The 16,464-nt window shown below is 38.3% G+C and overlaps 2 protein-coding genes across 5 annotated transcripts in view; one reads left to right on the forward strand and one right to left on the reverse strand.

Annotated features, from left to right (window-relative positions):
• The window catches only part of LOC115839522 (interferon-induced very large GTPase 1-like), a 30,343-nt gene extending 14,391 nt beyond the window's left edge, over positions 1-15,952 (forward strand). Inside the window, exon 3 of the mRNA XM_030831248.2 lies at positions 8,020-15,952. Coding sequence (XP_030687108.2) covers positions 8,022-15,320 — 7,299 coding nt within the window. The 5' untranslated portion in view covers positions 8,020-8,021 and the 3' untranslated portion in view covers positions 15,321-15,952. The remainder of the gene's footprint in view (positions 1-8,019) is intronic.
• Positions 1-16,464, reverse strand: part of ZNF215 (zinc finger protein 215) — a 149,249-nt gene that overhangs the window by 95,994 nt on the left and 36,791 nt on the right. The gene's annotated exons all lie outside the window — the stretch shown is intronic.

Below are 16,464 nucleotides of genomic sequence, written 5' to 3' on the forward strand. Positions count from 1 at the left end.
TAGTATGAGACATATTCCTACCCACAGAAGTTAATCCAACACCACCAAACACCAACACCAAGTACAAAGTGAAAGAACTGGATCACAGATAGAAAGTGGGCACCCAAAACCAAACACAACTCTAAGAGAAACTAGAAAAGTTAGAAACAAATGAGGAATGCCTCAAAAGATTCCCATGATTAGCAACAGAACTATCTACATTTCATGACACCTTATGCATTCTCTAGAGAATCAAGAAGTAAAGTCATCTAATGAGGATTAGGGCTCCAATTAAAGCTCTGTTTCTCCCTCCTCCTAGACTACTCTCATCATTTCCTTCCTCCTAGACTGATGCAGAACCCTCTCTGACCATGTCTTATTCATGCCTATAACCCCATTTTTGAGCAGAACACCTGGCACATAGTCTATGATATGTAGTACATGGGTTTGAACTGGATGGAAAAATTTGAGAATATGATGTCTGACTGTAGTGAGCTAAAGAGAGATAGAAGTCAAAGGTGATGATTTGGAACCTGAGACACTGGAAAAATTAAAATAGGATGAGTTGTGATGGGAAAACAAAAGGAGGGAGAGGTTTGGAAATCAGGTGATGAGTGCAATTGGGACATCCTGTTTTGATCCAACTTCATGGGGAGTTCTGGCTGGTGAAGACCACATCTCTGTCTTAGGCTGATCCCTAGATTGGCTCTCCAAATGCATGTCTTCATGCCCTCACCCAGGTATTCAACTTTATTCTCCTCTCCCCTCAACTATCCACCAACAATCCCCAAACACGTGGCTGTCCCCTGCCCAGCCTAAAGGCTTTCTACAACTCATTAGCGACACAATGAAAACATGTTGTGAGCAGTGTTCTACATGGGGACATTAGGTTGGGTTGCTAATCATATTGTTCGAGTTCTCTTTGTATTTACTTATTTTTTCTTGGTTTGTTTTATCAGGTACCAAAAAACATACTAAATACTAAACCTTTGCCAAAGTAGTTGTGGATTATCAATTTCACCAAGTAATTCTGTAAACTTTGTTTTATTTTTATTGAACTTATTTTTTAGAGCGCTTTTAGGTTTACACATAAATAAGCAGAAGTTACAGAGATTTCCCATATACCTCTTGCCCCCGCACGTGTCATCTCCTGCATTATCAACATCCCCCAACAAAGTGGCACATCCGTTACAGTGATGAACCCACATTGAAAAATCAATTATCACTCAGAGTATGAAGTTTACATAGGTCTTGCACATTCTATGGGTTTTGAAAAACGTCTAATGAAGTGTAATGAACCCTTAAATATACAGAATAGGTTCACTGCCCTAAAAATCCTCTGTGCTCCTCCTACTCATTCTTTCCTTGTAACCACTCATCTTTCTGCTGACACCATAGTTTTGTCTTTTCCATAATGTCATACAGTTGGAATCATAAAGTATGTAGGTAGGCATTTTAGTTTCGCTTTTTACGCTTAGAAATATACTTTTAAGTTTCCTCCATGTCTTCTCATTTTTCATTTAATTTCACTTCATTCTTTTCATTTTTTTTGAACTGAATAATATTCCATTGTCTAGATGTACCACAGTTTATTATCCATTGACCTATTGAAGGATATCTTGGTTACTTCCAAGTTTTTGAAATTATAAATAAAGCTGCTATGGACATCTGTGTGCCAGCTTTTGTGAAGTATAATTTAGGTAAATACCAAGGAGCATGATTGCTAATCATAAGGAAAAAGAATATTTGGTTTTGTAAGAACGAACCAAACTGACTTTCAAAGTAGCTATTCCGTTTGCACTCCCAGAAGCAATGAATATGAGCTTCTTTCATGCCAGACCCTTGTCAGCAACTGGAGTTGCCAGTGATCTGGATTTTGGCCATTCTAATAGGTACTTAGGCATATCTCATTTTATTGCACTTCATGGCTATTGTGTTTTATTACAAATTGAAGGTTTGTGGCAACCCTGCATCAAGCAAGTCTATTGGCACCATTTTTTTCTCTCCACAACCCCTGGCTTCCACGGATCTTTTTACGGTATCTAAAGTTTTGGCTTCCACTATTTCATATAGTTGGAATCATAAATTATGTAGCATTATCAGACTGATTTCTTTCACATAGCAATGTGAATTAAGGTTCTTCTATGTCTTTTCATGGCTTTATAGCTCAATTCTTTTTTTGCTAAATAATAATCCATTGTATGGATGTACCACAGTTTGTTAATCTATTAACCTACTGAAGGACCTCTTGTTTGCATCCAAGTTTGCAAATATGAATAAAGCTTCTATAGACATCATGGGGAGGTTTTGTGTAAACTTAAGTTTTCAACTCATTTGAGTAAATACCAAGTAGCTTTGTTGCTGGATCATACGGTAGGAGTACAGGGTTTTGTTTTGTTTTTTTGTAAGAAACTGCCAACCAGTCTTCCAAAGTAACTGTAACATTTTGCATTCCTACCAGCAATGTATGAGGGTTCTTAACCATCCTAATTGGTGTGTAGTGGCATCTTGTTTTAATTTGCAGTTCTCTAATGACTAAGACGGTGAGCATTTTTTCATGTTTATTTGCCATTTGTATATGTTTTTGTTAAAATATCTGTTCAAAAATGTTGCACCATTTTTAATTGGCTTGCTTGTTTTCTTACTGTTGAATTTTAAGGATTCTTTGTACATTTGGGATACCAGCCTTTTATTAGATATATATTTTGCAAAGACTTGCTCCCAGGCTTTGGCTTATCTTTCCTTTTTTTTATTAAACAGCATCTTTCATACAACAGAAGTTTTAAAATTAATGAAGTCCACTTATCAACTTACTCTTTCATGGATCATGCTTTTGATTTTGTATCTAAAGTGTCATCGTCAATCCCAAGGTCACCTACATTTTCTCCTATGTTATCTTCTAGGAGTTTCATAGTTTTGCGTTTTAGATTTAGGTAATACGAGCCATTTTGAGTTAATTTTGCGAGGAGTGCAAGGTCTGTACCTAGATTCATTTTTTTGCATGTAGATGTCCAGTTATTCCAGCACCCTTTGTTAAGACTATCCTTTCTTCCATTGGATTACCTTGACTCCTTTCTCAAGATCAGTTGACTACATTTGTGTGGGTCTATTCCTGGATCTTCTAGCCCATTCATCAATTCTATTTGTCTCCTTTTGCCAGTACCATACTGTCTTTTATTTTTTTTTAATCTTTATTGGAGTATAATAGCTTTACAATGGTGTGTTAGCTTCTGCTTTATAACGAAGTGAATCAGCTATACATATGCATATATCCCCATAGCTCCTCCCGCTTGCGTCTCCCTCCCACCCTCCCTATCCCACCCCTCTAGGTGGTCACAAAGCACCTTCATAGCTTCACAGTAAGTCTTGAAATCTGGGAGTGTCAGTATACTGACTTTGTTCTTCCCCCAATATTTTGTTGGCTATTCTGGGTCTTTTGCTTTCCTTGTAAACTTCAGAATCAAGTTGTTGATATCCACACAATAACTTGCTGGGTTTTGCCTGGGATTGCATTGTCTCTATAGATTAAGTTGGGAAGAATTGGTCTTAATATTAAACACAAAATATCTCTAAATTTATGCAGATATTCTTTGATTTCTTTCATCAGGGTTTTGTGGTTTTCCTTATATAGATCTTGAACATATTTTATTAGGTTTATACCTAAGTATTTCTTTTTTGAGGGTGCTAATTTAAATGATATTGTGTTTTTAATCTCAAATTCCAATTGTTTATTGCTAGCATATAAAAAAACAATAATTTTTGTAAGTTAACCCTTGCATCCTGCAACCTTGCTATATTCACTTACCAGTTCCAGGAGATTCTTCTGTTGTTGATTCTTTGGCATTTTTTACATAGACGATCATGTCATCTACAAACAAATACAGTGCTATTTATTTTTTCCCAATCTGTATATTTTTATTTCCTTTTCTTATTAGCTAACTCTTCCAACAGGATGTGTGATAGGAGTGATGAAACGGGATTCTTTTACCAATTCCATTTTAAGAGGAAAGCTTCTAGGTTCTTACCATTAAGTGTGATGTTAACAGTAGGGTTTTTGTTAGTGTCTTTTTATCAATTTCAAGAAGTTCCCCTCTATTCCTAGTTTGCTGAAAGTTTTTATAATGAATGGGTGTTGGATTTTGTCAAATAGTTTTTCTCCATATATTGATATGATCATGTGATATTTCTTCTTAGTCTGTTGTGGTGTATTCCATTAACTGATTCTGAATGTTGAATCAGTTTTGCATACCTGAGATAAATCCCACTTGGTTGTGGTGGATTATTCTTTTACACATTATTAGATTTAATTTGTTACTTATTTTTCATGAGGGATATAGGTTTATAGTTCTCTTTCTTGTAATGTCCTTGACTGATTTTGGTATCAGGGTGATGTTGACCTCATGAATTAAATTAGGAAGTATTCCCTCTGCTTCTGTCCTCTGAAAGAGATTGTACATATTTGGTACAATTTCTTCCTTAAATGTTTGGTAGAATGCACCAGTGAATCCCACTGGGACTGATGCTTTCTGTTTTGGATGGGTTGTTAATCATTGATTCAATTTTTTTTAATACACACGGGCCTATTCAGATTACCTATTTCCTTTCATGTAAGCTATGATAGCTTGTTGTCTTCCAAGGAACTAGTGCATTTCATCTAGGTTATCAAATTTGAGAGCAAACAGTTGTTCATAGTACTCTTTTCTTCATCCTCTTAATGTCTGTAGGATTCATATTCATAACCCCTATTTTATTTCCAGTATTAGTAATTTGTGCCTTCCCTCTTTCTTTTCATAGTCTGAATTATCACTTTTGTTGGTATTTTCATAGAATCAAATTATGGTTTTATTGATTTTCTCTACTGATTTCCTGTTTTCAATTTTATTGGTTTCTGCTTTAGTTTTCATTATTTCTTTTCTCTTGCGTATTTAAATTTAATTTCCTCTTCATTTCCTAAGGTGGAAACTTAGATTATTGATTTCAGATAATTTTTTCTTACATATGAATTCAATGTAAATTTCCCTCAAGCACTGCTTTCAGTGTAGCCCACAAATTTTGATAAGCTCTATGATCAAGTGTTTTTGTTACTTCATTTTTTCTCTGTTAGTTGGACAGTTACTCTTCTGTTTGACATTATATTAGAAATTGCAACATATATTCTACTTAACAAATGGCACCAAAATCAATAGAATCTCTGACCCTCCTCTCAAATACCGCAAGGACCTGTTGGTGATATTTTCCTTCTCCTGAAAAAACATGCTTTAGTAGTTCATTCAATGTGCATTTCCAAGTAGCAGACTCTGTCAACGTGTTCTTTTCAATCATGTTTTTCTTCCACCGTAACTCTTTAAGGATATCTAACTCTGTATAGAATCCAAGTTTGTCAGCTATTTTCTTTCAATATTTAAAATTCCATTCCACTGGCTTCTGGCTTCCATCAGTGCTGCTGAGAAGTCAGCCCTCTCTCTAATTATTAGTTGTTTGAAGATAAAATCTTGTTTTTCTCTAAATGCTTTGTTTTTGCTGTTTTGTTTTATTTTCTGCAGTTCCACTATGATATGTCTGATTGTGAATTTATTTGCCCTCCTTGGTGTATGCCAAGGTCTTAAATGTTGGCTTTAATTTGTAGTGGAAATATTTCAGTTGCTTAAAATTTATTTACCTCTTCCATCAGATATTACTTCACTATCCAGTAAATTCCTTGAGGCTCCAAAGAATCTGTCTTAAAAATTTATCTAGATATTTTAGATATCTTCAGTTGAAAAAGTTGTTCTGAGTTTCTGAGTCTGCCATAAATCTAAGTGACATTGGGGAAGATGGAAAGCACAAAATAAGAATGAGTGTAGATGAGATGACAATTATAGAAATCCAATAAAGACAAGGTGAAGGCAAAATCTTTTGGAGAGCTGGTAGGGGATTAAAAAGAATTGAGATTGAAGAGAGATTTAAATGGATAAATTGAAAGGACATGGTGAACTGCATTCATGTCAGCAGGAAGAAGGATGAGTAGGACACCCATTGACACAGAAGTACGATAGTGACATTCAGTAGGACAGGAATTCCAAAAAGAGGGGAAACCTGAATAATGTGTGAAGTTGCGACACGTAAAATCTCATTTCATCTGCTGCCCAAAGATATGTCCAAAGGCATTGGGGAGAAAAACATAACACTGAGGAAACACTGAATACTAGAACATTTGGTCCTACATCCACACATTAAGATGGCATCAGTAGAAAAGAGATCTTCATAATCCATATACAGTTCATAATATAAAAGTTATTCATAATACAAAGATATTATTAACTAGTGTCAGATGAAGAGTAAGAAGTGAGCGACAAGTAGAAACCAGGTAAGAAGTGCATTTTATTTATTTACTGAGACATAATTAACATATAACATTGCATAAGTCTAAGGTATACACCATGCTGATTTGATACATTTATATATTGCAATATTACCAACATAGAGTTAGCTAACACCTCTATCACATCACAAGATCATTTCTTTATTGTGGTGGGAACAATTAAGATATAGTGTCTTGGTAAATTTGAAGTTTATAACACAGTGTGTTGCTTATAATCACTATCTGAACATTAGATGTCTAGGACTTATTTATCTACTGGTTGCACATTTGTACCCTTAAACAACATCTCCCTAATTCCTACACCTTCCAACCCCTTGTAACAAGCATCCTACTCTCTGGTTTTTACTAGTTTGGCTTTTTAGATTCTACACATAAGTGATATTATACAGGATTTGTCTTTCTCTGTCTGACTTATCTCACTTAGCATAATACGCTCAAGGTCCATCTGTGTTGTCACACACACATGGCAGGATTTTCTTCTTTCTCATGACTGAATAATATAAATATTCCCTTGTGTGTGTGTGTAGTAAATCTTTATCTGTTTAGCCATGGACTGACACTTAGGCTGTTTCCATATCTTGGCTATTGCGAATAATGCTGCAATAAACATGGAAGTGCATATATCTCTTCAATTCTCTGTCTTCACTTCCTTTGGATATATATCCAGAAGTGGATGCTGGACAATATTGTGGTCCTATTTTTAATTTTTGAGGAACCTCCACAATCTTTTCTATAGTGGCTGAACCAACTTATATTCTCAGCAATAGTATACAAGTGTTCCCGTTTTCTCCACACCCTCTCCAGCATTTATTATTTGTAGACTATTTGATGATGGCCATTATGACTGGTGTGAGGTGATACCTCATTGTGGCTTTGATTTGCAGTTCTCTAACAATTAGCAATGTTGAGCATCTTTTCACATGCTTGTTGGCCATCTCTTCAGGGAAATGTCTTTTTAGGTCTTCTGCCCATTTTTTGCTAATCCCATTCTTTTAATGTAGCTGTCCAGTTTTCCCAGCACCACTTATTGAAGAAACTGTCTTTTCTCCATTGTGTTCTTACCTCTTTTGTTGTAGATTAACTGACCATAAGTGTGTAGATATACTTCTGGGCTCTCTATTCTGTTCCATTGATCTATGTGTCTGTTTTTAGGCCAGTACCATGCTGTTTTGCTTACTGTAGCTTTGTAGTATAGTCTGAATCAGGGAATGTGATACCTCCAGCTTTCTTTTTTCCTCAAGACTGCTTTGGCAATTTGGTCTTTTGTGGTTCCAAATAAATTTTAGGATTATTTGTTCTACTTTTGTGAAAAGTGTCATGGGTATTTTGATAGTGATTGTATTAAATCTATAGATTGCTTTGTGTAGTATGCACATTTTAACAACATTAATTCTTCTAATCCAGGAACAGAGGATATCTTTCCATTTCTTTGTATCATTTCCAAATTTCTTCATCAGTATTTATAGTTTTCAGAGTATAGGGCTTTCACCTTCTTGATTAAGTTTATTCCCAAATATTTTATTCTTTTTAATGTGATCATAAATGGGACTGCTTCCTCAATTTCTTTTTCTGATAGTTCATTATTAGTGTATAGAAAAGCATCAGATTTCTGCAAATTAATCACAGAGTTCTGTATATTAACATGCCAAAGGCTAAATGAGTGTCTTTTCGTCCCACAGCCATGGACACAGAAGAGTCTACCCCTAATGAGCTCCTGCTCAGAGACAAAAATGGGCAAGATCTCCAAGAGATGTTGAGAGAAGTAGGATTGGCAGTTGAGTACTGGTTGCCCAAGCTGCAGGAACACCTGGGTGTGACCTGTGCCCAAGCCTTACAACACCTAGAAGAAAAAGAACTCCAGAAGCTGCAATCCCAGGCACAACATCCCTGGGAGAAAAGGGCCCTGGAGAAGCTGCTTAACCTGTCATACTCAAATACTCTTTCAGAGTTACAGGAGTCTCAGGTGGAAACAATAAAGAAAAGGCAGAAGCAGGCAGAACAGGCACTGCAGGAGCTAAGAGAGATGCTGGCAGAAGGGAGGCAGCGACAGGAAGAGGCAGTGAGGAAAAAGGAAGCAGAGCTGATGCAGGCAATGGAGATCCCCAAAGAGTTCTGGCCACGTCCCGAAAAGTCCCTAAGAGATGTCACGGAAAACATGCTGGGACAACTCAAACTTATGGAGGAGACACTGTCTCACAGGAAGAACCTTCCAGATAGAGAGCTGGTGCGACATGCATCTGGAGGACTAGCCCTTCAGGGAGTTTACAAAACCAGTAATCAAAGGGGCCTGACAGAGAAGAAAGAGGAGCTACTCGGTGTCCCCAAGGAGTTCTCACTCTGTGGCCCTGCGCAGAGTACACGGATGGAAACAAAGGAATTTACATCTTCTCAACAAGAATCCATGTTCATCCAGGCTGTAGAGAAGCTGGGCTTCAGTGTAACTGCCTCGGCAAAGGGTGGAGGTTGGGGATTTAGCCTGGAAGCTGCTATGAATCAGAGCAAACATTCAGAATCCAAGGAAACCCAACAGTCACATTCTAAGCACTCTTACTTCTGCTCAACCAAGTTCAGCTACATCCCACTGGCCTCCTGCCACTTTCCCACTGACCAGCTCCAGCTCTCCAAGGCTGCTCTACAGGAATTGAAATGCATTGAAGACCTTTCAGGTCAGCCAGAAGACCCAGACAAACTTCCCTTGCTGAGGCGCAGGACTGAAGCCTTCTTCCACAGGTTTGGCTCTCATGCTAACCAGGGCCCTCTGCACCTGGGAGGAATCTACTGGTGGAAAGCCATTTCAGAGGGCTTCCAAAGTGAGCAGCTGGCAGAAGTGAAACAGCAAGCTGCAGAGGCCCTGGATATTTACATAAGGGGCAGCTACAGTGGCTTTGGAGTGAATGTTGCTGCAGGTGTGGATGTGTCAGACTCTCATTCAAAAACAGCCTCTCAGAGAACAACCTTCCAAAATCTCCAAACCAAAGTCCAATTATCTGTGGCCCAGACAGGTGGCCCACCAGAAGCAAATGGCCTTTCACAGTGGAAAGCTGGCCTCGTTGCCAATAATCAAACCTGGTGTGTCATTGACCGGGGAATTCAGCTGGTGCCCGTTTGGGACATCATCCTCACCAGCCACCGAAGCGATTTTAAGGATCCTTGTCAGGTAGCTAACTGCCTGAAAGACAGCTACACTGCTCTGACTGGTCTTACTGCCCAGATCCAGGAGGGAGAAGAATTACTGAGTGTTGAGAAGGAGGCTAGGCTTTTCCTAGAGGATGTGAAATCCTGGGAGGTATCTGATCCTGAAGAGCAGCTTAAAAAGCTGATAAATTTCATGCAAAGATTGAGTGAAAAAATAAAAAGTTATAACACTTGGACTAATATATGCCTCACAGATAGGGGTCTGCAGAATTTTCTGGTAGACACTGTCAACTTCTGCAAAAAGCATTCCATATATGAAACTAAATTTATTAAATCTCAGTTGCGCAGCCTTTTGGATCCTCACATCTACAAAGTGACAAACTTTCCTCAGGCTCATTCCATCATGCAGTGGCTATTTCAGTCAGAACCAGAGGAAGAGAATGTCAATATCACCCAATTTTCTGAATTAATTAAAATCTTTAAAAAAAACCAGAATGACCTTATGGAAGTTAAGGCCAAGTCTGAATCCACAGAATCAGTGGAGGAAGCTCAAAGCAAGGTGACTTATGAGGTCACCTTGTCTCTTGGCTGCTTCTTGAGATACCTCCAAGAAACGGGGCAGCCAGACACACACATCTTGCTACTTTTGATTGCAGCTGGTGCAGGATATCATGTGGTAAACAATACATTTCAGTATCTCCTTGGGTGTGATGAGTTAGACTTCCTACTGGATAAAATGCAAACTGCCCTAGATAAATACCAAGAGCTCAAAAATATTTGCAACTACAAGGCTCAGGCATTCCTGGTGCTCACAGGTCTGACAGCTACACTTGGCATCAAAGTTGCTTCTCCAGAAGAGAAAACAGAACGCTTGGCATTAGTAAGACATCACATGGGACAATCTTTGTCTAAAGAAGTTGTACATGTCCTCACCAAACCTGGGGCAGCTCATGATTGGGAAAACCTAGAAAAAGACTTGAGATTGCTCATTGATGAGGATTATGAGGCCACCGTCTCTTCATTGCAAATGGAGGATGTGAAAAAACAATTGCAAAGTCTTTTCCATGGAAAGAAACAGCCCCATGAACCACATGATAATGAAAGTAACAAACGGGAGGTCATAGAAAATAGAGCCTTCCTAGAAATACTCCAGCGTCTAGGCCTAGAACATTACTACCCAAAAATGATGAGCAGAGCTAACTTCCATATGATCTACAAGAATCCTGTGTACAACACCCAGCCCTGCTCTGAAAGAGAGCTTCCCTTCTATTTCCTACAGAAGCTACTGATGCTGGATTATGGGCTGAGATACCTGATCATTAAGGATGATGAATACACAGAGAAGCAAGTCTATCCAAGCACCTCAAATCAAGAAAAGGAGGCTTTTGATCCATATGAAGATCTATTTGAAGACAGTAATAGCACCACTAATCCTTCAGCAACCACTAATGCCAGGCCCTACATTCACCCTATGGATATACAGATGGCAATTCTTCACTGTGCAGATGATTTTGCCAGACAATACATTTTGGCCAAACTTTCCATTTGTCAGTTTGCCCTCCCCCTTCTCATACCTAATCCTTGCAATGCTCAAATTGAATTCTCTCTCTGGTCTCTCAGTCAAATAAGGAGGAGCTGGCAGCAAACAGGGAAATCAATAAAAGAGGAGAAGGACAATTACAAAAATCAGCAGATGTGTCATGTCTCTACCCCCATTGTGTCTTTTATTAGAGTTGGAAACGGCTTCTCTGCCTCCAAATCTCAGATCATGAACTGTCTTCTCAGTAAAAGGAAACATGATGTCTTTTTTCACCGACATTGCAAAGGGAGCAGCAAAGACTGTCTCTTGATGGGAGGTGTGGTGGAAGTTGCCTGGTTCTGTCCTGGGGGTGAAGATCAGGACAGGTTTGACAACTGCCTGACCTTCATCAATCTTCATGGAGATGCAAAGGAACATGAGAAGCAACTTGCCTTTTTGCAGGAGGTCTCTTCTCTCATTGTGGTCCTCATGTCAACTTCTGATGACAATAAAGAAACCCGAAAAATTGTCCATGACCTGTGTCAGAAATCAAAAACTTTAATCTGTTTGCTTGATGATAAAGAAAAAACCATGGCAAATAACTCTGGCCCAAGAGTGAGAATTGGGGTCAGGAACAGAAATGAGGCAGAATTAATAGAGGAGCTCACAACTACAATCAGACGTTTGTTAGAGCTTTCTGACACTGCACTCAGCTTGGAGAACTGTGCCCAAATTGCTCGCAAGCAAGGATTGCTTATTGATGAAGACCAGAGAGAATGCAAGGAAGCCAAAGAAAAGGCAGAGATTCTAATGGCCCTACTGGGAGAAATGGAAATACCTCAGATGAAGGAAAATTTACTACCCCTTCAGGGAAAACTGTGGCAACTTTGGTGTAAAAAGGACAAAGAACTCTATCATCTGAGAGAAAAAGGGAATCGAAGCATTGAACAACACAAGAGTGAGATTGAGACAGATAAACAAATGATACGATGTCAACAGTTGAGAAAAGCCTTTCCTCTCAATGATTTAATGCATTCTGTCCTTGAAATTCTCCAAAATCATTCAGAAACTCATACCAAACTCTACTTCTTGCAATGGCTGAGTGTGTTTTTAGACAATTTGACTGCAGGACACTTGGAAAAACTAAATGAGAAGAAAAAGGCATTGTGGTCACTGGTCCAAAAAGAAAAGCAAGAGGCACCAAAGAGCAACTCTCTGAAAGGCTTGCAGAATGAGATAGAAGTTATCTCCAGAGAGATTAGTGACTGCACCTTGGGAATTGAGCAACTTCTCAGAGAAGTTGGCCAGATCTATGAAGCTCTGGAAGAAGCTTCATCCATGAAAGATACCCTATTTCTCTCCCTTCCCCACATTGCTGCAGATCTGATGCTATCTGGTTTTCCCATTGAGCTAATGGATGGGGATGCTTCTTATGTGCCCCTGAGGTGGGTGGCAGCTGTTTTTGACAAGGTCTCTGAGAAACTTGGAAACAAACGGCTCTTTGTTCTCTCTGTCCTTGGCCTGCAGAGCTCAGGGAAGTCCACCCTGCTGAATGCACTTTTTGGGCTGCAGTTCACTGTCAGTGCTGGGAGGTGTACCCGGGGGGCCTACATGCAGCTTCTGAAGGTGGAGGAGACATTTGCAAAGGAACTTGGCTTTGACTTTGTGCTTGTTGTGGACACAGAAGGACTTCGGGCCCCAGAACTCAGCAACAAGTCCCAGAATCGTGACAATGAGTTGGCAACCTTTGTCATCGGACTTGGAAACTTGACTCTGATCAATATTTTTGGGGAAAATCCATCAGAAATGCAAGATATTCTACAAATAGTTGTCCAAGCTTTTCTGAGGATGAAACAAGTAAAAATATCTCCTAGTTGCCTCTTTGTTCATCAGAATGTGGGAGAGATTACAGCTAAAGACCAAACTATGGAAGGACGAAGGCGGCTAGAGCAGAGACTGGATGAAATGGCAGCAACAGCAGCTGAAGAAGAGCAGTGCTCAGATGTAACCCGCTTTCGTGATGTCATTAAGTTTGATGTTAATACCCATGTCTACTACTTTGCTCACCTCTGGGATGGCAATCCCCCAATGGCCCCTCCCAATCTTCGTTATAGCCACAATGTCCAAGAACTGAAAAGCAGAATTCTTGTGACTGCCCAACAGGAATCTAGGGGAAGCATCATGAAGATATCAGATGTAAAATTCCGAGTTCAAGATTTGTGGAGAGCACTATTGAATGAAAACTTTATTTTCAGTTTCAGGAATACCCGAGAGGTCATGGCCATGAGCAAACTGGAAACCATGTATAACTACTGGACATGGGAGTTGAGGAGTCATGTGCTGAGCATACAGGACCAGCTGATCAACCAGATTCAGAATGAAAAAATCCAGATACTCGAAACACACACAATTGAGGCTCCAGTTACAGAGAAATATGAAGCCATCAAGCAAGAACTTGAAAAATATTTTAATGAAGACCCAGATAGTGAAGTGCTGGTACAGTGGAAAGGAAATTTTGAAAATAAGCTAATAATCCTTAAAGAGGCATTCATTTTAGACAGCCAAAGAAAAGCCAAAGAACTTCTTAGTTTTAAAAAGAATCAAGAAAAACTGCATAACAAAAAATCAGGTTATGAAAAGGAATTATTGGAAAAAAGCCGAGAGTTGGCTTTAACTGTAAAGGGCACCCAACTGAGTGAGGAAGAGCTACATGAGAAATTCAACACACTTTGGAAAAAATGGGTCTATGATTTGTCCTCAACTCACTCTCCAATCGCAGAGCCTAAAATTGAAGTGGATTCTGAAAACATCCTTTTGGATTATTTCAAAAAGGAGAAAGACAGGGCAAGCATACTGAATAAAAATTATGGAGAAAACTTTGAAATCAAATATGACAAACATATCAAAATGAACAAGAAATATTTGAACTTAGTTACAATGACATTAGAGGTCCAGGATAAAGAGTCCATAAATATGACTACTAACCGCATTGTTTCAAAAGTTAATGAAACTATTGACAACATTTGTAGGCAAAAGCATGATTACAATCCAGCTTATTTCTATGAAATCCTGAGAATAATAGATGAGGAGGTGAAATCTGCACCCACTAAGGAAAGATACACATTTACAAGAAAATATGAAATAGACTTAGCCTTGTATTTATTCCAAAGAGCATCAATGAAGTTTCATCATATGCACAAGGAATTCAAGAGAGCAAATGATCCTGTAAACTATCTGGAAAGCAAGAAAGATGATTTCTTCATGAGTTTTAAGATCTCTTGTCAGGGAGCAACCTCAATTAAAACATTTGTTGATTTTCTGTGGCACAAACTCACCACTGCTGTCTCCAACACCATAAAGAAAAACATGGCCCGCAAAATTGCTGGGGACATGCAAGCCACCTGCCCGGCATTCAATGGAAACAGGGCTAACCTGGAGAAACACATTCTCATCTCTCTGGCAGAAGAGGAAAATTTTGGTAATTTTTGGCAGTACATTCATAATCCGGAATCATATTTTAAGAATTACATTGAAAACCACATTAAAAGATATTGTTCTGACAAAGGAAGTGAAAAAATGAAGACATTTTTAAGAATAAGTTCAGATGAAATCAAGAATGCCATCCTCTCAGCTATTCAGGCATCCACAGCAGTAGCTAAAGATAAAAGCAGCACTGTGTCTGGGTGGTTGGATTTGTTCTGTGATCACCTGGGGAGTAACTTGATCTTTCCACGAAAAGACTTGATAAGCATTGAACACCAGGAGATAAAAGATATTGATTTTCTCAAAGAAGCCATGAGTACAGCTTTGGATCCTGAAATGAAGAGAGTAGAACAGAATGATTTGTATATGTTTGTAGAAGAAATCGTTCCTGAAATCCAGAAAATGCTCACTGAACATCTCTGTGGCTGCTGGAAACAGTGTCCCTGCTGTAGAGCAATTTGTACAAACACAATCCCTATGCATGATGGAGACCACAGTGTTCCCTTCCATCGTCCACAGGCTGTCAGTGGAGGAAGGTGGTACAAAACAGACCATTTTGTCATTGATTGCTGTACCAGTCTGGTAGCAAGTGATTGTGTTTTGGTTTTCGGAGATGGCAGGGAAGTCCCATATAAGAACTATCGACAGGCAGGAGGGGAATATGCCAGGTGGAGTATCACCCCAGACACATCCACCCAGCCATACTGGAAATGGTTTGTCTGCCACTTCAGATTAAAGCTACAAGAAAAATATCTCCAAAGATTTGTAGGTAAAGGTAAAATTCCTGATGCATGGGACAAAATTAAGAAACAGGATGTGCTTAATGACTTGAAAGAAAATTAATACTCAATGACCACAAAACAGCCCCAGTATCTGAACAAAGGAGGCACATTACCTGAGGAAGGCTAAAATATCACCCACTCATAAGGAAAACATCCCTTATATCAATTTTTTCAATTGAAACATCTAAAACTAAATCAGTTAACAGCAAGAGTTGAAGACTTGCTGAGAAAGAACTTCATTTTTCTTTGCCTCAATTCCTTTTGCTTTAAAAACAGATTACTAAAATATATGAGTACATGATAAAATCAAATAAAATCCATTTAAAATACCTACTTCATATTTTAAACTATTATTCTGAATGTTATTTTTTACTTTTAAATATATAATGTTATTTAAAGTCACAAGAAAGTCATTTTCATAGAGGGAAGTTAAAATCATTGCAGACTGCCACAAATTCTATAGAATAACTACACAGTTTAACCAATATACAGTTCTTGACTGGAATCTACAAATTCTTTTCAGTTCTAAGTGTATTTTTTTTACCCTCAGAAATTTGTGAGGAAGAGTTATTAATGCTTGAATGCAAAAACATTCATGGAAAATTCATGATTCCCAATTCCCAAATATAGTGCTTTTTAGGGATATCCTGTTATAGGAAATGAAAAAAAAAAACAAAAAAAAAACCCCAGAAACTTGACCAGGATAGAGCCTGCATCAATTCTGGAAACATTATTCAAAAAATATGGAAAATAGAAGTTAAATAACTTTTTCTTATTTAACCATCATCCTCCTCTTCCCTGGTGCCTTGGCACTTGCCTGTGCATGTTTTTTAAAAAAGGAAAAGAAAAAATTCACAGGAGCTTAGGTATTCAAAGCCTAGAGCTATGTACAAGTCTGAAAAGGACTGGTTAATGGAACAAGATTTATGACAAGGTAAAAAGGGCCATTTTAATCAAGGCTGTGGACAAGGTCAAATTTGATTAAGCCATGATCATTTAATCATTAATAATTAAAAAAAACTATTCCTTCAAGACTAAAATGTCAAAAAATATATAGTTTTGTGTGGTGATATTTCAAAAAGAGATGCTTTTTACGTGTTAAAAGGTAAGAAAATGCTTATCTCCAAATCAGGCACCCTTGTGACTTTTCACAGTATTTGAGCCATAGGGTCATGATCAGAAATAAAAATGAAGAACATGCTGAA

The sequence above is a fragment of the Globicephala melas genome, chromosome 8 (genome assembly GCF_963455315.2).
Source record: "Globicephala melas chromosome 8, mGloMel1.2, whole genome shotgun sequence".
Classification (NCBI taxonomy): domain Eukaryota; kingdom Metazoa; phylum Chordata; class Mammalia; order Artiodactyla; family Delphinidae; genus Globicephala; species Globicephala melas.